The sequence below is a fragment of the Triticum urartu genome, chromosome 2 (genome assembly GCF_003073215.2).
Source record: "Triticum urartu cultivar G1812 chromosome 2, Tu2.1, whole genome shotgun sequence".
NCBI lineage: Eukaryota > Viridiplantae > Streptophyta > Magnoliopsida > Poales > Poaceae > Triticum > Triticum urartu.
Window position 1 is genome coordinate 138381827 of NC_053023.1, and position 25381 is coordinate 138407207.

The 25381-nt window shown below is 51.1% G+C and overlaps 2 protein-coding genes across 3 annotated transcripts; one reads left to right on the plus strand and one right to left on the minus strand.

Moving 5' to 3' along the window:
• Positions 1-2719: 2719 nt before the first annotated feature.
• LOC125536383 (probable LRR receptor-like serine/threonine-protein kinase At1g74360) lies at positions 2720-6455 on the plus strand. The gene is made up of 2 exons (XM_048699596.1): positions 2720-2987; positions 3109-6455. Exons 1-2 carry the CDS (start codon positions 2942-2944, stop codon positions 6393-6395), a joined length of 3333 nt encoding a protein of 1110 aa, XP_048555553.1. The 5' UTR covers positions 2720-2941; the 3' UTR covers positions 6396-6455.
• A 6843-nt stretch (positions 6456-13298) lies between these two features.
• LOC125536384 (probable mitochondrial saccharopine dehydrogenase-like oxidoreductase At5g39410) lies at positions 13299-20347 on the minus strand. Of its 2 annotated transcripts, none has more exons than XM_048699598.1 (2): positions 18276-20240; positions 13299-14314 (listed from the first exon to the last, which is right to left on the minus strand). In XM_048699598.1, the coding sequence occupies exons 1-2, from the start codon at positions 18945-18947 to the stop codon at positions 13625-13627; spliced, it is 1362 nt and encodes a 453-aa protein (XP_048555555.1). In that variant the 5' UTR covers positions 18948-20240; the 3' UTR covers positions 13299-13624. The 2 variants fall into 2 exon arrangements, with proteins under 2 accessions (XP_048555555.1, XP_048555554.1); XM_048699597.1 differs by lacking the exon at positions 13299-14314 and adding an exon at positions 15445-16343 and having other exon boundaries at positions 18276-20347.
• Positions 20348-25381: the final 5034 nt, after the last annotated feature.

Genomic DNA, 25381 nt, shown 5'->3' on the forward strand with positions numbered 1-25381 from the left:
GTCGAGCTCGCAAGACACGGACTGCGAGGGTTCGAAGCTAGTGTCCGGAGAAGAGTCCGGTTTTGTGATGGTTGCCGGTGGCGCTATCCTCTTCGGTTCTCCAGCGTTGAGCTCTATAGCCGCAAATAGTCCGGCGGGCTCTAGACTCCCATCGTCGGACCTGGTGATGCGCTCCGGATCTAAGGCCGGAGCGGTGGTTGGAGCCGCGGACCCTTGGAAGATCAAGTCTCCTCGGATGTCAGCGACATAGATCAGATTTCCGAAACTGATCTGGTGACCAGGGGCGTAGCTATCAATCTGCTCCAGGTGGCCGACTAAGTTGCCCTGCAATGCGAAGCCGCCGAATTCGAAGATTTGGCCGGGAAGAAAAATCTCCTTCCCGAAAGTATTGTTGTAGATGATCGATGAAGCCATCGAACCTTTCGACGACAGAGTGGAACTGTCAATGAAAGCACCAATGTCAGTGTCAAAACTGAAAGATCACGGGTAGGGGGTCTCGAACTGTGTGTCTAAAGATCGAAGGTAACAGGAGACAGGGACACGGTGTTTACCCAGGTTCGGGCCCTTTTGATGGAGGTAATACTCTACGTCTTGCTTGATTGACTTTGATGAGTATAGGGGTTACAAGAGTTGACCTACCACAAGATCGTAATGGCTAAACCCTAGATGTCTAGCATGTATGATTATGATTGCCTCTACGGACTACACCCTCCGGTTTATATAGACACCGGAGTGGGCTAGGGTTGTACAAAGTCGGTTCACAGAGAAAGGAATCTTCATATTCGCACGCCAAGCTTGCCATCCACGCAAAGGAGAGTCCCATCCGGACATGGGGAAAAGTCTTTCGGCTTGTATCTTCATGGCCCATCAGTCCGGCCCACGTCACATAGCTCGGACGCTCGAGGACCCCCTAATTCAGGACACCCTCACCCAGGCTGACTTGCACCCCTCATATCCAGCCCAAATATGGGGCACATATAAGGGCGCCTGGGCGTGTCCTCCATGTCGGACCAAGCCCACGCTGCCCCGCCCGGCCCCACATATATTCCTCACCATCCGTTCGCCGGACCAAACCCTAGCCACTTTACTGCACTCCCCTCCGCCACACAAGCTCCCGTCTGGCGGTCTCTGGCCGTCTTTGGCATGGCAGGCGGCGGATCTGAGTCCTTCACATGTAGATCCATTGACCCCGAGCTCATCCTACGCGGCCCCGAGAAGGAGATGGTCGTCCGGCTTGTGCTCCGCCACTCCCGAGAGGAAGCCCGTGCCCGGCAATGGTGAGTCTCCTTCCGCAGGGAATCCATCGCATCACCCAAATAGCGCATGGATTCGGCGCTAGGTGTGTTGTCGCTCCCTCGCTGAAGGCGGTGCGGTTCATCTGGTGTTCGAACGCGGTGGCGGACATGCAACCCCTCTGTTGGCGCGCCGAGCATCGGGACGCACCATGGGCCTCGTCCGACGAGAACATGGCACGACGTGCCCGCTGTGCGAGGCAGCGGGCGCGGGAGGCGGCGGTGGACGTCGGCGAGACAGAGTCGCATTCTCCGACGCCCCGTATGATGCAGCAGTCCGGGCGCCGCAACCGCGTAGTGGTGGACGTCACCGGCTCGTCCTAGGAGGAATCCATCATCAATCTGACATCCACCGGCACTATTCGGGTTTCGGGCTCCAACGAGGAAGAGTGGGGCATGGGAGACGGCGGCGCCTTGAGTCACGTGAGCCGGCTTGTGTCCTATGCCCTACTCTACCTAGCTGGTGACCGGACCGACACTATGAGGGGCACAGCCGGCCACCGGACATGGGACGGAGCCGGACGAGCTTCGCTCAAAGATCGTTGCGTTGCATGTAATAATATGGATTTGAGGTTTCTAATTTATGATATTCGGATGTGAAATGCATTATTTGAGACGTGATTTGTCACTGTCCGTGGACACGGCGGGGCGTTTGAAAGATCGGATTGGTAAGACGCGTCTGTGGGTGTTTGAGGGCCGAACGGCTGTTGCTCTTAACTCTTCACACGCGTAGAGCGCATCATTACTGCATTGTGCGTTTTGGAAGCTTCACGTCTGCACACGCGCGCGCCCACCACGCGCACGCGCACGGGTCACCCGTGCGCAGGCCGTTCGCTTCGGCCCCATCATAACTCCCGCGGCAGGCTGACCCAAACCGTTGCCGCCCTTCCGCCTGTCAACAACGGCGGCCGCTATTACCTGGACCAACAGTCCAAGCCAAAACATCATAGTACTACTACCAGTTTTTCTTTCAGGGAAAAACGAAAAACGTTACTAGTAGTTGATCAAGAGAAAGGAAACAACATCCAACGAAGCTTCCGGTGGAATTTCGGCGGGCACCTACGCTAGGATCAAGGATCTTGAGATGTCGTCATGCGGCCATATGGTAGCTTGAGATGTCGTCTGAGCTGTTAAAAAACAGTCTTGCTCGATCCCTTCTCGTTCTCGCAGTATTTATTCCCGACATTGCTGACGTGCCTTCTCTCAAATTTAAAAATCATCGATTAAAAACGGTGACAAATCAAGGCCTTGGAGGGAAAGCAAGGGAATTCGGGCACAACCAAACCAGTGAGAGTCGGTCAGACTCGTGTCCTTTTGGCTCCCCGTGCAGTCAGCGCCGAATTAACAAAGATGGAACAGCGGGAATTCAAAGGTCCAGACGGGGGGACAGCGACGCCCCCGCATACTACTAGTCCCTCCACCCACATGTGGATTAACCCCTAAACAACCTCAGACTTTTGTTTTGTCTTTCCGCTTGCTTACTTCACACCTCTCGTCGGCCTCGTCTTCGGATTGAGGGGCGAGCCAAGCGAGCACCGAGCATAGCAGAGAAGCCAAGCCAAGAAGAAGAATAGACCGCTCGCGCATGAGGAGAGGCACACCTTTCGTCTAGGATTCGATTCTTCCATGATTATTCAGGAGGGCAGGCCATGTCTCCCCTGCTCCTCCGGTTCCTCTGCCTGCTCCTCCTCGCAGGTACACACCGCCGGCCTCCCTTTCTACTTTCTTGCTCTCTTCTCTTCTTCTCTTCTTGGGGTGTGGGAGCTGAATTGCGCGTGGAGTCGGTCTAATTTGAGGGGGTCGATTGCTCTTGAAGGTGAGGTGGTGCTGATTGCCGCGCAGAGCGCCGGCGACAAGGAGGTGCTGGTGGAGCTCAAGCGCTTCCTCGTTGCCAACAACAAGGTCAACCGGGGCGGTTACGACGGGTGGCAGGAGTCTGACCCGTCGCCGTGCGCGTGGGGTGGAGTCACCTGCGACGGGGGCGGCCGCGTCGCGTCTCTGAACCTGACGCGCTCGGCCATCTCCGGCCCGGCGTTCGGCGGCTTCTCGCGGCTCCCGGCGCTCACTACGCTCGACCTCTCTGACAACTCCATCACCGGCCCGCTCCCCGCCGCTGACCTCAACCAATGCCGCGGCCTCCTGCGCCTCAACCTTTCCCACAACCTCATCACCGGGCCGCTCAACCTCTCCGGGCTGACCAGGCTACAGACGCTCGACGTGTCGGGGAACCGGCTCGAGGGCGCCGTCGCCGTCAACTTCCCGGCGATATGCGCTGACCTCACCTTGCTCGACCTGTCCACCAATAATCTCACGGGCAACATCACCGGCCTGTACGACGGCTGCCCCAGGCTGGACAAGGTCGACCTCAGCTCCAACAACTTCACCGGCGAGCTCTGGCCGGGGATCGCGAAATTCAGGGAATTCAGCGCCGCCGAGAACAACCTCACCGGCAGCGTCCCGTGGAGCACGTTTCCTGGTGGCTGCAGGCTCCAGTCCTTGGACCTCTCCGATAATCAGCTGGTCGGGGGCTTCCCGGATTCCGTCGCCAATTGCACGAATTTGACCTACATGTCGCTGTGGGGGAATAATTTCACTGGGATTATACCTGCCGGAATCGGGAAGCTCGCCGTCCTCGAGACGCTGATTCTTGGGAAAAACAAGTTCGATCGGAAGATACCGCCGGAGCTGACGAACTGCGGGAGGCTTCAGTTCTTGGACATGAGCACCAACAAGTTTGGCGGCGACGTGCAACAAATTTTCGGCAACTTCACGAGCTTGAAGTATCTTGTGCTTCATCACAACAACTACACCGGCGGCATCGTGGCCTCCGGCGTGCTCCGGCTACCGCTGCTCGCCAGGCTCGACCTCAGCTTCAACCAGTTCACCGGCGAACTCCCTCCAGAGATGGCCGACATGAAGAGCCTCAAATACCTGATGCTCGCCGAGAACAACTTCTCCGGCACCATACCGCCGGTGTACGGCCGTCTCGCCGAGCTCCAGGCGCTGGACCTGTCTAACAACACGCTCTCGGGTGGGATCCCGGCGACAATAGGGAACCTCACATCGCTGCTATGGCTGATGCTCGCCGGGAACCAGCTCTCCGGAGAGATACCACCTGAAATCGGCAACTGCACCAGCTTGCTCTGGCTGAACCTGGCCGACAACCGGTTGACTGGCAAGATTCCACCGGAGATGACAGAGATAGGGAGGAATCCCGGCCCGACCTTCGCCAAGAACCGGAATGACACGAGCGTGCTCGCCGGCTCCGGCGAGTGCCAGGCCATGAAACGGTGGATCCCTGCGAGCTATCCCCCGTTCAGCTTTGTCTACTCCGTCATGACTCGGGAGAACTGCCGCACCATATGGGACCGCATCCTCAAGGGCTACGGAATCGTCCCAATTTGCACCAACTCCTCGTCGCCGGCAAGGTCCAACACGGTCTCCGGGTACGTGCAGCTGTCAGGGAACTTGCTTTCCGGTGAGATACCGTCACAGATCGGTGCAATGCGGAGCCTCAGCTTGCTCCACCTCGACGGCAACTGTCTCACGGGGCAGCTGCCACCGGCGATTGGCCGGCTCCCGCTCGTCATGCTGAACGTCTCGAGGAACAACCTCTCGGGCCCAATTCCGTCGGAGATCGGCGACATTCTGTGCATCGAGAGGATGGACTTGTCCTTCAACAACCTCTCCGGCGAGCTCCCGGCGAGCCTGTTCAAGCTCACCGAGCTATCCATGTTCAACGTGTCATACAACCCACTCCTCTCCGGCAATGTCTCCACCACCGGCCAGTTCGGCACCTTCGACGAGCAGTCCTTCCTCGGCAACCCGCTCATTTCATTGCATCAAGGTGGAGCTGCCGGTAAGAAACCACCACGACCGGAAGCTGCCGATGCTCCTGCAGTTAGGACGCGCAGCGTACCAACAACCATGGTGTGGCTGCTTTTCTCCCTCGTCATCGTCTTCATCGCCGGCACCGTCCTGTTCGCGATCACCAGCCTACGCGCCCGGTTCCCGGTGGACCAGGAGCCGGAGCCGGACCCATTCTCGTGCGAGCACCCCAAGGGCAAGTGCGCGTTCGGAATGTCCTCGTCGCCGCCGTCCGGCTCGTCGTCTGCCACGGGGTGCTCCTCCTCGACGGAGGGAGTGAAGGTGTTCCGGCTGGACAAGACGGCGTTCACCTACCGCGACATCTTGGCTGCCACGGGCAACTTCTCCGACGACCGGGTGATCGGGCGCGGCGGCTCCGGCGTGGTGTACCGCGGCGCGCTCCCCGACGGCCGCGCCGTGGCGGTGAAGAAGCTCTCCAGGCCGCGCGACGGCGTGGACGGCGACGGCGAGCGCGAGTTCCGCGCCGAGATGGAGGTGCTCGCCGACCGGATGGGGTTCACGTGGCCGCACCCGAACCTCGTCACGCTCTATGGGTGGTGCCTCTCCGGCGGCGCCAAGATACTGGTCTACGAGCGGCTCGACGGCGGGAGCCTGGAGGCGCTGATCTGCGACACGGCGGCGTTCGGGCGGGCGGCGCGGCTGGACGCGGCCGTGGGCGTGGCGCGGGCGCTGGCGTTCCTGCACCACGAGTGCGTGCCCGCCGTGGTGCACCGCGACGTGAAGGCCAGCAACGTGCTCCTGGACGGCGACGGGCGCGCCAAGGTGACGGACTTCGGGCTGGCCAGGGTGGTCCGCCCCGGCGACACCCACGTGAGCACGGTGGTGGCCGGCACGGTCGGGTACGTGGCGCCGGAGTACGCGCAGACGTGGCGCGCCACGACGAAGGGCGACGTGTACAGCTACGGCGTGCTCCTCATGGAGCTCGCCACGGGCCGGCGCGCGGTCGACGGCGGCGAGGAGGAGTGCCTCGTCGACTGGGCCCGGCGCACCGCGAAGGAGGGCCGGAAGCAGCAAACGGAGGATCAACAGACGACCGGCACGGTGCTCTGGGATCTTCTCGAGCTGGGCATGCGGTGCACGGCCGACGCGCCGCATGAGCGGCCGGACATGCCGGTCGTCCTCGCGGCGCTGCTGGACATCGCCGGCGACGTGGGCTGTGCATGCTGCAAGAGCTCAGGACACAGCGACGGCGAGCAAACAAGTTCTCTGACATAGGTGTTGAAGGTTAAAAAACAAATTTATTCTTTGTGTACAAAAATGCGGTTGTTTAGTTCAGTTGGGTGTTCGTTCATGTATGTACGTAGGAACAAAGATAAAGAAGCAAAGTTTTGGTAGCGCACAATACAATACGGTGAGAAACCAATGAAAAAATAGCATGCTACGACAAAATAGCGTGGCCCCTAAAATATGCTATTAGCTTGCTATATCACGCTAGTGTGTTATTAGCGAGATATTGTACACTGATTTATTTGGCAGGCATTAATGAAAACACAATAGTATGCTATTAGCGATACTATAGCATGCTATTTTTTTTCATTGAAAAAAATTCCCCGCGTCAATCACTTATGCTTTAGGCCTTGATATCCAACGGTCAGAAGCGTGTGTGCCGTCATTGCCCCCTCCCCTCCCTCCCCCCCCCCTCTCCCTCTTCTCCCCCGGTTCTTCATCCTCCTTCCTCGTGGCGGTTCTTCCTGCTCCACACGGTCTACCCGGCCATGGCCGCTTGCCTCCACCCCTTGTGCCCGGCAGTTGTCGCTGCCTCGCCTCCACCCGCAGATGTATTGTTCGCCGCCCCGACCATCCCTTAAGCCCCGCACCATCAATGAACAACTCCGGTGATCCCCTGCACCTCTCACCCCTAAGGTAGATAATATGGTTGTGGCTTCCTTTAAAATAGATAGGGTGGTTGGTTCTCCGGTGAGGCGCGGCCTCTCCATCTCGTGCGCTCGGCAAGAAGAAAGGAAGAAGAAAAAAGTAACTGACGCAAGAAGAAAATCCAGTGTGAGACAATAGATTTGGGGGAACCGGCTCAACCCTCTAGGGGTGGCCTACCTCATATATATAATGAAGGGGTACAAAGTTACATCATACGTACATATACGTATACAACTACAGAAGCTATACAGTCTAACACCCTCCCTCAATCTTAGCCACTTCCTAAAGAATCTAGAAGGGTAAGATTGCGTCGACAAGTCTCGAACTGTGGAAGAGGTAATGGCTTGGTGAAGATGTCTGCAAGTTGATCCTTGGAAGAGATGAACTTGATCTGTAGTTGCTTCTGAGATACCCGTTCCCGTACAAAATGATAGTCCACTTCGATGTGTTTCGTTCGGGCATGGAATACCGGATTAGCAGATAGGTATGTAGCACCGATATTATCACACCAAAGAATAGGAGACTGTGATTGAGATATACCCAATTCCTGAAGCAAAGACTGTACCCAGATAATTTATGTAGTTGCATTAGCCACGACCTTATACTCAGCTTCAGTACTGCTACGCGAAACAGTAGCCTGTTTCCGAGCACTCCAGGCGATCAAGGTAGAACCAAAGAACACAGCATAGCCCCCCGTGGATCGCCTGTCATCCGGACTGCCAGCCCAATCCGCATCAGAATACGCCGAAATGACCCCAGAGGGGTTCGATCGAATGTGCAAACCATAGGACAACGTGAAGCGAATGTAACGCAAGATGCGCTTCACCGCAGACTAATGAGTGTCACGAGGTGCATGAAGATACTGACATACTCTGTTGACAGCAAAGGATATATCTGGACGTGTGATCGTCAAATACTGCAGCCCACCAACAATACTCCTGTACTGTGTCGCATCAGCAGAAGACAGGAGGTCACCATCAACAGTAGTAATCCTGTCAGTAGCAGACATTGGTGTAGTAGTCGGTTTGCACTTAAGCATCCCGGCCCGCTGCAAAAAATCCAAAGAGTACTTCTTTTGTGTCATAACAAGACCATTGGGAACAGAAGAAACTTCCACACCGAGGAATTAGTGAAGCTGCCCAAGATCTTTGACCGCAAAATCAGCACCAAGAGACCGAACAAGAGCAGCAGCGGCCGACTGAGAGGAACTGACGAGGATAATATCATCCACATAGACCAGCAGATACATGGTAACTTCGGGCCTTTGTAGAAGAAATAACGAAGAGTCAGCAGCTGATGATACAAAACCATGAGCACGAAGGGCTGTCGCAAGACGAGCATGCCAAGCACGAGGAGCTTGCTTCAGACCATAGAGTGCTTTAGTGAGCCGCCACAGATAATCAGGACGATCAGGATCAGAGAACCCGGGGGGCTGCCGCATATATACCTCCTCTTCCAGAACACCATGGAGAAAAGCATTCTGCACATCAAGCTGACGAAAAGACCAACCCCGAGTAACTGCAAGAGAGAGAAGAAGCCTGATAGTAGTAGGTTTAACCACTGGACTGAAGGTGTCTTCATAATCAAGACCATAATGCTGCCGAAAACCTCTAGCAACCAGTCGCGCCTTGTAGCGCTCTATAGAACCATCAGAATGCTTCTTTACTTTGAACACCCATTTAGAATCAATAACATTAACACGAGGTGGTGGCGGAACAAGGGTCCATGTCTGATTACGAAGAAGAGCATGATACTCCTGCTCCATGGCCTCTCACCAATGAGGTATACTCAGAGCAGCTTGATACGTACGAGGCTTAGAGGTAGGATCCGCACGAGCAGCAGCCAGACATGCAGCCAACCAAGCAACAGTACCATCAGTGCGTTGTTTGGGCTGAAAAACACCACTGCGACTCCATGCGTGTGGTCGTTGAGGAACCATAGGAGCCACTGGAGCCGGAGAGGACTCAGGTGATGAAGACGGCGATGGCGATGACAACTCGGCCAGCGACGGGGAGGCCTCAGAGAGCATCGGCGAGAGCACACTGGAGGTAGGTGAGCTCGGCCCAGGCGAGGACGGCCCAGGTGAAACCGGCGAGGCGGGCCGAGGTGGTGAGGCCGACTCAGGGGCCAGGGGCACCAAGGCCGATGGAGCCGAGCGAAGCGGCGAGGTCGGCTCAGGGGCCAGGGGCACCGAGCCGATTGGCCCAGCCAGCGACACAGGCAGCCCAGAGGCCAGTGGCGCCGGTCCAAAAGTCGGGGGCGCCGAAGCACACGGCGCAGTGGGTAGTTCGATCGAACGTGCATGGGCACGAGGATCGAAGCCATGCAGGGGAACACCCTGATCGTTGTGAACCGCTGGTAAGTCCAGCGAGGGAGACGATGGCACCTCCAAAATTTGCAAACGAGCCCCACGTCCAGTGCCTGCACCATGGTTAGGCAACAAAATAGGAGGGTATGCAATATCATCAAATTGGTCAGATGCAATAGAGGATGGATGCAAAGATGGTGGTTCAGCAGTGGACACAGGGAGCTTGGCAAAGGGAAAAACATGCTCATCAAACACGACATCCTGAGATATATAGACACGATTTGTGGGGACATGAAGACATTTATATCCTTTATGGAGAGAGCTATAACCAAGAAAGACACACTTCTTGGAACGAAACTCAAGCTTGCGCTTGTTATACGGGTGAAGATGTGGCCAGCAAGCACACCCAAAAACCTTAAAAAAGCTATAATCAGGTTGTTCATTAAGGAGAACCTCAATGGGAGTCTTCATGTTCAAAACACGAGTGGGAGTATGATTTATGAGAAAACATGCAGTGGTGAGAGCATCACTCCAGAATCGGAACGGAACCGATGCATGGGCCAAAAGTAAGACCAGTTTCAACAATGTGACGATGCTTACATTCCACAGAACCATTCTGTTGATGTGTATGTGGACATGCTAAACGGTGAGCGATCCCAAGCGACTGAAAGGAGTTGAGGTTGCGATATTCGCCCCCCAGTCCGACTGAACATGAACAATTTTGTGCTTGAGAAGGCGTTCAACATGTTTTTGAAATTGAACAACAATGTCAAACACATCAGATTTGCGTTTAATAAGATAAAGCCAGGTAAAACGACTATAAGCATCAACGAAGCTGATATAATAATTGTGACCACTGACAGAAGTCTGAGCAGGACCCCATACATCTGAAAACACAAGTTCTAAAGGATGTTTCACCTCACGACTAGACTCCGAAAAAGGAAGTTGATGACTCTTCCCCTGCTGACAAGCATCACACACTGCTACATCTTTATTACTAGACATGCTAGGAAGCTCATGACGACGCAAAACATGACAAACGATAGGTGTGGCCGGGTGACCAAGACGAGCATGCCACTGTGACGGAGATACCCGAACTCCACTGAAAACGCGAGCGACACCAGGATGCTCCAGACGATAGAGGCCCTGGCACAGCCGCCCGCTAAGAAGAATGTCCCTCGTGCCCCGATCCTTAATAAAAAGATCAAAAGGATGAAATTCACAAAGCACATTATTATCACGTGTAAGTTTAGGAACAGAAAGGAGATTACGTGTCACAGAGGGAACTCTAAGCACATTACGAAGTTGAAGACTCCTATTTGCATGCCTAGTGAGAAGAGATGTTTGACCAATATGAGATATATGCATACCTGCTCCATTGGCGGTGTGGATCTTGTCGGAGCCGTGGTAGGGTTCGCGAGTATGGAGCTTGCCCATCTCACTCGTCAGATGCTCCGTGGCCCTAGAGTCCATGTACCAGTGGGGATCAACAGAGTAGGACTGAGTGTGCCCTTGCTGTTTTGTGGACACCGACCGATCTGCCATGGCCACCTGACGCGCAAAGTTGCGCGTGTCCTTGCCATCATTGCCGAGACCTAGAAAACTCTTCTGAAAGCGTTTGTGACACTTAGAGGACCAGTGCCCTTCAATGCCACAGAGCTGACACACGCGCTTACCGCCAGCCCCTGGTAATGTCGCGGTAGCAGGGGGGCCGAGGCAGGCAGCGGCGGTAGCCCCGAAAGGGTCCGAGATGATGAAGAAGGGTGGCCACCCTTGGTGGCGGCGTTGGCCGAGAGGGATCCCCCACTGACCTTGGAGCGGCGCGACTCAACCCGTTGTTCCGTGAGAAGGAGACGGGAAAAGACCTCATGCGCCATCATGGGGTTCGAGTTACCCCGCTCGTTGATGATCTCAACCAAGGCGTCATACTCCTCATCAAGACCATTGACAATGAACGAGTTGAACTCGGAGTCAGTGAGGGGCTGTCTGATGGAGGCCAACGTGTCGGCAAGGCCCTCGACTTTGTTGTAGAATTCAATGGCCGTGGAGTCCAGCTTTTAACACTCACCAAGCTGGCGACGAAGCGTGGAGACACGAGCCTGCGACTGTGCCGCAAACGAACGCTCGAGAATGGTCCATACCTCATGAGACGTCTTGGCGAAGACAACAAGTCCAGCAACAGCCGGAGTGAGCGACCCCTGGATGGAGGAGAGGTTCGCCTGGTCCTGCCCTATCCAAACACGGTGCGCCAGATTGTAGACCGGGCCGTGCACGCTATCCACCAGCGCAGGGGGACAGGGGAGAGACCCGTCGACATAGCCCAGGAGATAATGACTCCCGAGGAGCGGAAGGACCTGTGCACGCCAGAAGATGTAGTTGTCTGATGATAGCTTGATGGTGATGAGATTACCAAAGTGGAAAGGCAGCGGCGGCAGAGAGCCCGCGGGGTAGGCTGCCGGAGGCGTATACGCCGTAGAGGCAGAGACCGCGGGTGTAGCCGCGGGAGCAGACGGTGGGATGGCCGCGGGAACAGGCGACGAAGTGGCCGGGCCCGATGCGGCAAGGCCAGCCATCAGGGCCGACGGGGGCGCCACTAGCGTGAGGGGCTGGCCACCGCTGGATGGAGCGATCGGGGCCGCGCCGATGGAAACGGGCGACGAGGCACCCGCTGTGGCAGCAACGGTGTGAGCCACAAGCTCATGATGATCAGGCGACGAGGAGAAGAAGGACCCGATGCTCTTCGTCCCGATCGAAGACGTCGAGGCCGCTGCAAGGTCGAGGGGTCGGGAGAGTAAAGCCGCAAGGGAGGCCGGCAGGAAGCTAGCCGTGGAGGAGCCGGAGGCGGCGGGGCCCGACATGGCGGCGGCGGCGCGATCTCAAGGATGGCGGCGGCGCGGCGCGAGCGACAGGGACAGCGGCGACGGGTTCTAGGGTTTTGGCGGAAGCGTGTTGACCTAGGCTGATACCATGCGAGACAATAGATTTGAGGGAACCGGCTCAACCCTCTAGGGGTGGCCTATCTCATATGTATAATGAAGGGGTACAACGTTACATCATACATACATATACGTATACAACTACAGAAGCTATACAGTCTAACATCCAGATACATGAGAAATAGCAAAAAAGATACAAATACACATAGAGCTGTGTAGTGGCAAAGCAACTTGATCGTGTGCGCGCACAACAACCTCCTATGTTTGGCTTTGTGCGGTCGCCGTCTTGGACCAAGAGTCCACCATGGCCCCTGTTCATCGCGGCCAAGGGATAGTGTAGGGGAGAGACCAAAGGCGGCAAGTGGTCAAAGATTGCGATGGATGGCCGTTTGTGATGCACATGATAACATGGAAACACACCGTCCGAGTCTTTCACTAGTCCTTATTACTAGCCTTTTGCCTTTACATACAAAGCCGTTGGTAAAGCGCGCCACACACATGCGTCGGTCGGTGCTCAGTCCAAAAGCGCGGTCTCAACAGAAAGCTCGCGAGCCATCATGATCCAGGCGACCGTCTTCCATCATGGCGAACCGGACCCGTAGGGGACACCGCACTACTGCAAGTCTGTAACGGAACGAGACGATGCGTGCACGTCTGGTGCGCCAGTGCTGAGGTGAGTACACACGGCCTCACTGCCCGGCGGGCAACGCACTTTCCGTTTCGGTTGTTTTCCCCCGGTCCAGGAAGGCTGCTGCCGCCGCGCGCTCGATAGATCGAGCTGGGAAGACAAGCGAGAGAAAGGCGTGTGGAAACCTTCTGGCCGAGAAGGCGCCGTTCGCGCGTGTTGGCTCGATCGTGTCGTCGAGACTTGTGCTACTACCCTTGTAGGCTTGTACGTACACACAGATGAGATAAGTTTCCGAGAACTGCACTGGTAGGCCAGCACAAACAGGATGAGATAGACATGCAGGTTCCACAGGACTTGCACTTACACGACAATTTTGAACTCACGACACAACATTTCTTCTCTTCTACAGCCGTAGGACTTACACTTACACTTACACGCTTATTATACGTATATATTTCACCCAATCACCCATACGATTCACATTACACGAGCACATCCTATTCTTTTTTCCTTCCGTGCGTGGTAGTAATAGTAATACGGACCTACAGTTCACTTCACATAAACACAGCATATAGGACGCTACGTTTCTTCACAAATAGTATAAGGCCATTGAGCCTGCTAGACACTCAGGCGACAGATGATAGATACCTGGTTTAACGACGAGATCAGGTGTAGGAAGCACGAGCCTGTTATAGTCTCAAGGGAGGGTCCTCGTGGAGATGAGCTCGAACGACATGCCGTTCTCCTCGAGGCGCTTCTGGAGATCCGTGGGGCCGAAGACGGCGCCCGGCGTGTACACCCCGCCCTTCGGCAGATTGGCCCGCTGGCTCAGCAGGACGAGGGCGCACTGGACGAGGACGATCGGGGTGGTGATGTACCCGATCTCTGGCCCTGAAACTCTGGTCACGATCTCCTTGTCTGGCTTGCTCCCACGCTCTGATGCGCGGGCCGAGTCGCTGTAGCCACGGCCGATGAACCACATCTTGAACGAGGCGCTGCGGACCTCCTCTTCTGTCGGCCCGGTCTTCCTGAACAGCCCGATGGAGAAGAGCTCAGGGAATTTCAGCAAGAGGGACCTGCCAAAGGAGAAACCCCCTAGGATGCCGATGAAAAGTCCAGTGCACAGCCACAAGAAAAGGCCCAGGATCGAACGGCTGCTGATCTTCACACCGAAATGTGCAGGTTTGATAGAGGACCAGAATTCCTTCCTATGCTCTGCAAATTCTGGGGTTTCGTCCGCACCAGGAAGGCCCTCGGGATGCTCTGTCACTTTTGCTAGGGTTCTCTTCACAACTACTGTGTCAGCAGAAGGTAACTTCATCACCCACAATCCTAGTGCCTTGTCATGCTCAATCAGTGATCCTTTGGGGGGCGGAGGCCCCGGAATCTGCACAAAGGGAGAAGAAACCTTAGCATCAAATGTGATCATTATACAATCAAAAAAATGATTCCATCATAATTTCACCAACTCATCAACGCAAGCATTAGATTCAGGGATTCAAAGGCTATAACAAATGTGGTGGACATTTTCGCTAGGATCTTTATTTCTGACTTACTAATTACTACAAAAAGAATATTGAAGATTCTATATCACAACAAAGATCAGGGCAGCTAGAAATACCAGACCTAAGTAGAACTCAGATTGTGGCATTACCAAAGCCAACTCATTTTGCTTTGTCTTCATAAAGCATTTTCCTTTTGCTTTTGTCAGGGTTACTAAGATGAAAATATCCAACAACCATGACATCTATATCTTGTAACATCATAATGCTCTTTATTTATCAACACATTTTACTCCCTATCTATATCTTGTAACATCATAATGCTCTTTATTTATCAACACATTTTACTCCCTTCAATATACAAGTTAGTCTTTTCTGAATAAAAAATGATTTTATGATAATTACTGCATCATGATCAGGAACATGATCGCCGAGGATGCTGCCATTCAGTTGATTGAAGACAATGCTCAAGCTGAGGATGCTTTATCATAAACTTTAGTAGGTTTAGATAATGAAAGAATGCACCTAGAACAGTGACAGCAGACAAACATACCAAGCAATTCTGTCATCAGGCATAAGCAGGTTTATGATAATCCCCATAGCCCAAATTATTAGGGTCCTTTCCTTTTTTCTTTCCTACTCTTTTCATGTTTCAATAAAGTGGAACAGCTAATCCTTTTCACAAATAGATTTACCATTTAATAAGACCTTTGACACTAGGTGCGCTTGTTGAGGTATCTCCGCAACAATATTCACCGACAATAAAAGAATGATTCCATCATAATTTCACCAACTCATCATAGCAGGCATTGGATTCAGGGATTCAAGGCTATAACAAATGTGGTGGACATTTTCGCGAGGATCTTCATTCCACGACTTACTAGTTACTACAAAACATTTAAAAATATTGAAGATTCTAGTATATCACAAGAAAGATAAGGGCAGCTTCTGATGATAAAGAGGGGGGGGGGGGACCCCGCCGCTAACACAAGGAAGAGGAAAGTGAACAATGGGATTACATAGACACTTATTATATATTTCACACATACGATTCACATTATACAAGCACATCCTTTCTTTCTTTCAGGTGCGGTAGTAATACTGTCTTGTCTTATTTCACATACGACACTCACGTGATAGCTGGTTTAATGATGAAAGAAAGCAGGCTGATTGTCCAAGAACACCACAGATCAGGTTCAGGAAGCACGAGCCTTTTTGTTAATCTGAAGGGAGGGTCCTCGTGGAGATGAGGTTGAACGACACGCCGTTCTCCTCGAGACGCTTCTGGAGATCTGTGGGGCCGAAGACGAGGCCCGGCGTGTACACCCCGCCTTTCGGCAGATTGGCTCGCTGGCTCAGCAGGACGAGGGCGCACTGGACGAGGACGATCGGAGTGGTGATGTACCCGATCTCTGGCCCTGAAACTCTGGTGACCATCTCCATGTCTGGCTTGGTTCCACGCTCTGATGCACGGGCCAAATCGCTGTACCCATGGCCGACGAACCACAGTTTGAATGAGGCGCTGTTCACCTCCTCTTCTGTTGGTCCAGTCTTTCTACACAACCCAAGGGAGAAGAACTCGGGGAATTTTAGCAAGAGGGACCTACCCAAGGAGAAACCCCCAAGGATGCCGATGAAAAGTCCAGTATACAGCCACCGCACAAGGCCCAGGATGGAACGGGTGCCAATCTTCACACCGAAATGTGCAGGTTTGATAGAGGACCAGAATTCCTTCCTGCGGTCCACAAATTCTGAGGTTTCATCCACACCAGGAAGGCCCTCGGGATGCTCTGTCACTTTTGCTAGGGTTCTCTTCACAACCACTGTGTCAGCAGAAGGTAACTTCACCACCCACAATCCTAGTGCCTTGTCATGCTCAATCAGTGACCCTTTGGGAGGTGCAGGCCCCGGAATCTACCCAGAAGGAGAAACCTTAGCATGAAATGATCATTCTCCAATAAAAATTTGATTCCATCATAGTTTCGCCAATTCATCATCACACATTGGATTCACAGATTCAAAGGCTTTAACAAATGTGGTGGACATTTTCATTAGGATCTTTATACTATGACTCACTAAAAAACATATAAGAATATTGAATATTCTGTATGCCATGTCCAATCTATCACAACAAAGATGGGGGCGGCTAGAAATAATGGGCCTAAGTTGAATTCAGATTATGGCATTGCCGAAGCCAACCCATTTTGCTTTGTCTTTATAAAACATTCAGCCACACAAAAATTTGTGTGGGCATCGGTATTTAGATCAACCACACAAAATTTACATCCAATCCAAACGGGCCCCAAATGAAAGAATGAATCCATTATTAAGGGCAAGCAAGGCAAACGTGGAGTGTATTACTACCAACAAAATGGCAAAGGGGTAATATTACCCACTTAGAAATACCCATTCTTCATGAAGTAGCAGTGTAGCACATACATTTACACAACAAAAGGCATGGCAGACACCATTCACATGTGAGAGGACCAATGTTAATCTGAGCTTAAGCATTATTCAGTAGTTAGTAGTTGGTCCACGATATATGTCAGCTTGATTTTATAGTCCTTCTTGGAGCAGGCAGTTAGCACAACATACACGGCTGAACAAAAGAATTACGTACAAAATTTTGACGCCTTCAAACAAAGGTGATGGTCAGGGGTAGGCAATCTATAATTTCTAAGAAAATAAAGAAACAGAACTATACCAGGTTGTACACAAGTACGCAAACACCATATATAACCCAGACATCAGCAGTAAGGCGGCGGTCAGGAGTAGGCAACAATTTTCTTGCAAGAAAATAAAAAACCAAAAGTTACTATACCAGGTTTGTCCACAACCATGAGTGCCTGTAGACCATACGTACCCCAGGCATTAGCAGTAGTGTATGATGATAAAAGACAAGCAACTAGATTTGTGTCTTCCCTATCGTCTGTAAGTCTCTATCTAGTCTATAACCGTCCGCCTTCTTAGTTATATAATAAAAAACTATGTCACACATATTCTGTCCTATCTCGACCTGCATCAATAACTTTTAGATTGGATTTTCTAGTGCTAGTAGTACACTATACCAGCACACATAGTACATACTCCCTCCGTCCCAAAATAAGTGTCGCGGACTTAGTACAACTCAATGGAGGGAGTACATCTTTGTAGGTGGTCCAAAATTGGCACTTAGAAAGAAAATCCAAATGTTCTGAGAGACAGATAACTGGATTTTATAATAAAGAAAGTGCCAGTTTTATGATAACTAACAGAGCAATGCTATTCCTACGCACAGATTATAAAAAAAAACATTACGTTCTGGTTCAATCTGCCGATGGTTAGCTATAACCGTGGGGTAGTTACAATTCAAAAAGAACTAGTACGTACAGTTTTCGCAAAAGTCTTGTGTAGAAATAGGATTTTCGTAGGTGCAAAGACAAGGATCAGGGATCTGGCCCAACAAAGCTATCAATTAGCAGTGTTACGGTATGTTCGTTCATCATGAAAGTCAGGATAAGGAAAGACATAATTCCTCCTTCTAATTGAATTTATTAGTTTCTACGGGTTTGCTAAAGCACATCTAGATGTGCCATAAGTATTGCACATATAAGTTCTATGTCATTGATTGTACGCGGAGATTTGTGCGGGTATTTTCTCTTTTCTTTTTCCTTCTCTTTTTATGTTGATAGAGTCACTTAGATGTACACTAACTAGAGCACATCTAGATGTGCCCCAGCTTCTAGTTTCATCCCTATGATGGGGTACTGTTAATCCCCTCATGAATCACTACCATCCAAGCAGATTGCTGTGATGAAATAAGTAAATCAATTCCGAAACTGCAATGTAAGAAATGTAGTAACTCACCTTGGGCTTTGCCGGCCTTGGCCTGGACCGGCGCAGTGCCTGCAGCTCGCTGGCGTTGGCCACGCCGAGAACGGCCGACTGAAACGTGCCGAAGTTCCCGACGATCTTCCTGTCCGACTCCAGGTTGACGTAGGCGACCACGCTCAGCGGCGCGGAGGGCGGCTTCCACTGCCTGGAGTTGAACAAGAACCCGAGCTCCGCGGGGATGGAGTCAAACCCGCAGGCGGAGACAATCAGCGACCCGTTCCTGGCGGCGACCTCGTGGAGGTCGGCCTCGACGCGCTCCATGAACTCGGGCTCGCCGGAGATGTCGAGGCAGTCGGCCCCCGCCTCGGCGCAGGCCGCGGCCACCTGGCGGCCGTGGAGGCGGAAGGGCCCCGCGCAGGAGAGCAGGACGCGCGCCCGCGCGGCGACCGCGGCGAGGGAGGCCGGGTCGGAGGCGTCGGCGACGAGGATGGGGACGTCGGGGGCGGGCCCCGGCGCGGCCGCCCAGCGAAGCGCGGCGGCGACGCGGTCCCGGCTGCGGCCGGCGAGCGCGAGGGTGCGGAGTGGGGAGGCGTTGGGGGGCAGGAACTTGAGCGCCTCGCGGATGACGTACTTGCCGGTGAAGCCCGAGGCCCCGAAGATGACGACGTCGAACACCTCCGGCCCCGGCGGTACCGGCGCCGCCATGGGAGAGGGGGTTTGTGCTCTCGCTCGGGTGCGGCGCGTTGGAGTTGGACTGAGAACTGGTGCGAGGCGGCTTGGCTTGGCTTCTCCTGCTCGGTGCGACCGCTTTTGACGTTGCTGTGGGAAGGGACGCCGTCACGTTTTCAAGCCTGATCTCGCAGCGTTTTGTTGTGCGTAGCTTGCAGGTAGGTGGCTGTTCGCTGCTGGTAATTCGCATGCAATGCGCAGTTGGTTTGCTAGCAGGTGTGGAGCTCGATCTGAAAAAAAGCAGGTGTGGTGTTGCTCGAGCATCAGTCACAATAAGAGTATTAGGTCAACTCCATCGCACGATCCAAATGAACGTCGTCCGCTCTGTCTTTTGAACGTCCGTTAGAGTGCGATTTGGCGGACGTCCACCTCCAGACAAGCGCTTGGAGCATCCGCGCCCAACGCGTACGAGCCGTCCTGACCTCAAACGGATACGCCCCGTCCCGATCTCCTCTGCCCCGTGCCGAGCTTCTCCGCCTCGCCGCCGTTCCGCCCCGCCCTCATCAGCTCCTTCGTCGCGGCCGCTCTGCCCCGCCTCGCCGCTGCCGCGCCAGCGTAGCAGCTTGCCGCCGTCGCCCCGACCCACCTCGCCGGCACCCCGAGTCGCGCCCTCGCCGGTCCTGGTTGCATCTCCAGCTGCGGCCCGTTCATGGGCTGCCGTCCCGTCGCCCTCCAGCGCGGGGCGCGTCCAGGGGAGCGTGGCGATGTGCAGGGCCGCGTGAAATGCGCGTCCCCACCCCGAGCTCCTCTGCCTCGCCGCCGTCCCGCCCCGTCCTCAGCTCCTCCGTCGTGGCCGCCCCGCCACGCCTCGCCGCTGCGGCGTCACGCCTGCGCAGCCACGCCATGGAGCTGGTGCTAGCACGCAGCTGCGCACGCGCTAGTTTAGCTAGCTAGCTACCACCCAGCTGCTGATGCACACGCACTACTATTAGCTAGCTAGCTAACTAGCATCCAGCTTCTGTTGCGCGCGGAGGTGGGCGCAGGGCGGGCGACTGCGGACCTGGCGGCGGGCGACGGCGGACATAGCGGCGGGCACGGGGCGCGTAGTGGCGGATGCGGCGGCGGCGGGCGGCGGGCAGCCGGCGGGGGAGCAACAAGAGCAACAAGGTCGCGAGTGGCTCGGTGTGGGTCGCTGACCTGTGGGCCAGTGGCGGACATGAGCAGACGAGAGGAAGCGAGGAGATCGTCCGTTTTTGTCCGTCCAAGCACATTCATGGCCCAAATTTGGTCTGGATTTAGGGTCAGGCCGGATTGAAAAGGACGCCAACGGACAACTTTGGGTGCTCCCGTTAGGCCATGTTTTATCCCAAACGAACAACCCTGGACGATTTGAGGTCGTGTGGTGGAGTTGGCCTTATAGGTAGGCATGAAACCATAAATCACGAGTGGACATGGTACCACGCGAGGGTGGTATCACACCCGTCCGTTGTGTGTGATGCAGGTCATATGCATATCACTTGTCGGGTATGTGCATTTTACAGTTTGAAGTATTCCTAATAGAAGTTGTATTCCCAATAGCAATTAGTGACCATAGCCGACGAGGCTGACAAGAGCAATCCATCTATACACAGAGGGTGGCTAACGCATGCACCACCGGTTTAAATGCAACATGCAGACCATCCCGCGTCTCCTCTTTCACTTATCCCGCTTCTCTGTTCTTGCGACTTTGTTCATGTGCATGGCTACTGCTCCATGAAGATGTGGAGCTCCCTCTGGAAAAAATTCCCCACCCCAGCTCATAGCTCCTCCCCTCTTCCCCTTAGCCATTTTTCTTGTTCTTGTGCTTGAGCAACCTTATGGCGTTGTGCATAGTGCACAACGGTGAAGATAGACTAATTTTCTCTGTAGGATGATCCAGCTCTTCTCATTTAGCTTGTCATCCAATTAGTATTTCCCTTAAGGTCCGCCCTATGTGTGCTAAGTAGTACTCCCTCTGTAAACTAATATAAGAGTGTTTAAAATACTAAAATAGTGATCTGAACGCTCTTATATTAATTTACAGAGGAAGTAATTATCACTTAGTTACCGACGATGTCATCAGTTAGATATAACCCACTATTAATGGCAAACAATATTTTCTTCCAATCCTGGATTACGGTGTCTAGTATGCTCACTAATATCTAGAGTGCTAAATCTATGGGGGTGTTTGTTTTCAGGGACTTTTGTGTGTAGGGACTAGAAAAAATCCCTTTTAGAGACTTTTTTTACCAAACGGGAGGGACTTTTTAGGGACTAAACCAGGCATTTGGGACTAAGGGGGGGTTTGTTTATAGGGACTTTTTTGTATAGGGACTAGAAAAAGTCTCTCTTAGAGATTTTTTTATCAAATGGGAGGGACTTTTTAGGGACTAAACTAGGCATTTGAGACTAAATGAAGAAGACTCTCAAGGAGAGTCTTTTTGGGACTTTTTGGGACTTTTCCAACAATGCCCCTCCATGCACCCATTGGCCCGCCACCCCATGGTATTGTTTGATTGTTATTTTTTTATATACTAGGGGCAACATGGTCATTTAATAACCTCTAAGGAGGGACTAGAGACTTTTTAGTCTATGGAAACAAACAGGGAGGGACTTTTTAGGGACTAGGGACTTTTTAGTTGGGACTAGAAAAAGTCCTAGGACTAGAGAACCAAACACCACCTAAATGAAGAAGACTCTCAAGGTGAGTTTTTTTTAGACTTTTTGGGACTTTTTCAACAATGCCCCTCTATGCATTCATTGGCCCGCCACCCCATGATGTTGTTTGATTGTTATTTCTCTATATACTAGGGGCAACATGGTCATTTAATAACCTCTAGGAAGGGACTAGGGACTTTTTAGTCTCTGGAAACAAACAGGAAGGGACTTTTTAGGGACTAGAGACTTTTTAGTTGGTACTAGAAAAAGTCCTAGGACTTATGAACCAAACAGGGCCTATATCTATACTACCTCCGTTTCAGTTTACAAGTCCTGAGCGTATACCTAGGTTGCCAATTTTATGACCCTAATATAAACTATATAACACAAAAATTATATCTTTTGAAAGTAGAAACTCCAAAGTTTATGTTGGTATATTTTTTGTAATATATGACTTGTATTAGGTTGGTCAAATTGACGACCTAGGGGCACGCGCACACCCTGTAAACTGCGAGAGAGGCAGTATCTATTATTAAAGGAAGGTGATATTCTTGATTTCGTCCCGTTTCATTTGGTCCCGCTTCAATTAATTTCTGGTAGGCTATTTGGTTTCATTACTTGCCATCCGTTTTGGCCTAACGAAGGAAGCCCATCTGACGGTGCACTGTGGCCCATGTCCAGAGAAAAATAAAATTGTCAATGAGAGGGTTCGATCTCATAACCGGTCAACCGGGCACACACAATTTTTCCAACTGACCTAGCTAGAGATATGAGTGGATTTTTTTCTTCCGTTGCAACTCACGGGCTTTTTTGCTAGTAGCAAAAATAAAATAAAGTAACTCATATAGATTAAAATAGGCTATTTGAATCAGGAATAGCTACTCTACGACATGAATCAATTGGCATGATGTGAGGAGGCAACAGTAGATTGATGCTTGATTCGTTCATATCTAACAGTGGGCGGTTGAAACTTACTAGGAATAGCTCCCCAGAAGAGATTCACATAACAGAACATGGAGCGGCTTATTATGCCTAGCAGATCAGATGCCGGACTTAGAAAATGCACTTAGACGAGTGCTATTTATTGCTTGGCTTCCCGTTGCCAGGTTCGGATCCCTTGGACCGAACAAAACATTGTCCGGCGAATAACTCCACCAATTAAATGGTGCAGTGCATGCTGTTGGTGAATTAACATTTTTGCCATTGCACTGAAAATGCATGCAATCTCCTTTATGGTTGACATTTCAAATGGAAATTATAATTAGTTGAGCATAAAAACTTGTATGAATTGGATTGCTTCATCATTGATGCACATGACGGTAATATACAATATTTAGATATAACTGCTTGTTTTAGGAGATGATTAACTGGCCAGTGCAACATGGGGCAGCTAATGACCCTAGAGCTTGGATCATGAGATGGACTAGCAGAGTCACTCCGGAAGAGGATGAATGGAAGGGGTAGACGACATCAGGAGGAACTTTATCTTCAGCGATAACATCTCTCACTGAATCTTGACAGTACCAGGGAACACCCAACTCCTCTCCTCACCATGTGCTACCTCCCTTTGTCACCCCCTCGCACTCCTCTACTCGCCGCTCCACTAGCACACACACACACGGAGAGAGAGAGAGAGAGAGAGAGAGAGAGGGAGGGAGAGGAGAGGTGAGATGAGACACATATCCTATCACATCTCTCCTAAAGTTGGGCAGCATTAATGCCAATTATGTTCTCTGGCTTGTTCCAAGTATTTACATCATGTATTTGCAAACTCTACGATTGCATATCCCCTCGTATTCAATTCATCACTATACTAAGTAGGCATCTCAAAGCTTCAATGGACTGCCTGAATATCATCCTCGCATGCCACCATGTCCCAAAAATTTGCCTCCGATATGGGAGTATTAAAAAGCTAAGGAACGAAGTACTTTAGTTGTTAAACAAAAAAATGAGGAATGTTACCTAAAAAGCTAAGCATCAACGCATTGAAAGAGAACAGTTACTAAGCTTTTTAATACAATTAGCACATCATCTAAGCATTCATGCATTGAAAAAGGCCTGATACTGCCTACTATCAAGATTGGCAGTTGAACAAGATAAGGTAGGTATACCCGGGTCTCCTAGATTTTTCCGTTATCTTCTCTTCAAAGGGGTATTACGTTACCGTAGCCACATGTTCTTTTAGATTCAAACTTCTCTTCACCTTCATCAAGATTGACAGTCGACAATGTCACGCATGAACTTACCAAAGGTAGGAATTTTTAGTATATCAGTTAAATGCAAGAAACTTTAAGATCAGCAACAACTTGTAGAAAGGAAGAGTAGAGTGCATCATTTGAAGGTGGTCTTACAACTTTAAGGTAAGGTAGGGTTTTCTTAGTTTTACCTCTCTTTTTTTCTCTTCACCTTTTTCTTTATTTTTTGAAGCCTGACTGCTTTCTCCTCTAGTTGGATAAGGTGGTCTGGTGTTCTTTTCCACTCTTGTTTCTTTAGTTCTTTCAGCTTCTGGTCCTGCTTCTTCTTCATTATTATCACCATCTACCGTTTCTGCATTGGGATTAACTTCTTTATCAGCCTCTTCTTTCGCTTCATTGTTTTGTGCATGTTGAGGACATGTTCCTCTGGTTCTTCTTCCCCAAATAGGAGTTCTATATTTTCTTGAGTTTGGCTCTAACTCTCTCTTCTCCTCTCTTCTTGTTCCTTCTCGTACAATTCCAGTCCTTTAGGGTCACGCGTTCTTTTACAACTACACGTTTCAATTTCATCAGCAGAAACAACATTGTCTTTATCTAATTGAGCAATAATTAAAAATTAGGTTTCAGAAATTTGAGAGCATTGAGTTTCTGTCATGCGAGAGTGTTTATATAGATTCTTCACCGCATAACTTAACCCTTCTACCTCTTCGGAGAGGTAGGCTATAACCTTATCATTATGACGAATGCATCTTTGGAAATCTCTGTTGAAGTTGTCTTGGTGAAGCTTGAATTTATTTATCATTTCTTGAAGTTTGTCCTCCTGTTGATAGATACTAAATATATCCACTTTTTCATTGATAACTTGTTCAACAAGTTTGCCTTTTTTGAATAACCTTTTTAAATTCTTCCATGTCTTCAACATGATATATTTTTCAGCTTGGCTTCATTGGCTCCTCAATATTCCACTGCTCTTTAGAAATCGTAATCTTTTCTATAAGTGCCCGTCCTTCTTCAAGATTTAGAGACATGAAACGTCCTCCTGCACTTAGATCAAGAATATTTTTTTGATCCATCGTTAATCCCATGATAAAACATGTGAAGTATGACATGTTCAGCATAACCATAGTTAGGGCAAAGGTTTAAAATTTTATAATATCTTTCCGAGTCTCCATATGGACTTTCTCCATCTTCTTGAATAAATAGAGTGAGAATTATTTGTAATTTAGTAATCTTTGAGCCCGGAAGGAATTTAGCCATAAATTTTTTCGCACACATTATCCACCTAGTTATACTCACATGATATAATTAATTGTACCAATTTCCAGCATCACCCTTTAGAGAAAACCTAGAGAGTCTTAACAAAACAAATTCTCATGACACATCCTTCAGTTTAAAAGTACCACATAGAGTATCAAAGAACATAAGATGTGCTTGAGGGTCCTCATCTTCGGTTCCTGCAAAGGTATGCTTTTTAACTTCCATGCTAAGATCACAGTTAATCGAATACTCTTTTGCATAATTTGTAGGATACACTATAGGAGATCTTTGAATCATAATTGGAACACAGTAATCTCTTACAGTCTTCTTTGGTTTCTGAAT

Bases quoted from the DNA above. Each gene is read 5' to 3' on its own strand.
- LOC125536383 (XM_048699596.1), top strand. From the start codon at position 2,942: ATGTCTCCCCTGCTCCTCCGGTTCCTCTGCCTGCTCCTCCTCGCAG. The intron at 2,988-3,108 runs GTACACACCGCC...TTGCTCTTGAAG, and splicing joins CTGCCTGCTCCTCCTCGCAG to GTGAGGTGGTGCTGATTGCC.
- LOC125536384 (XM_048699597.1), bottom strand. From the start codon at position 18,947: ATGGCGGCGCCGGTACCGCCGGGGCCGGAGGTGTTCGACGTCGTCATC. The intron at 16,344-18,275 runs GTGAGTTACTAC...CCTTCTGGGTAG, and splicing joins CAAGGCCGGCAAAGCCCAAG to ATTCCGGGGCCTGCACCTCC.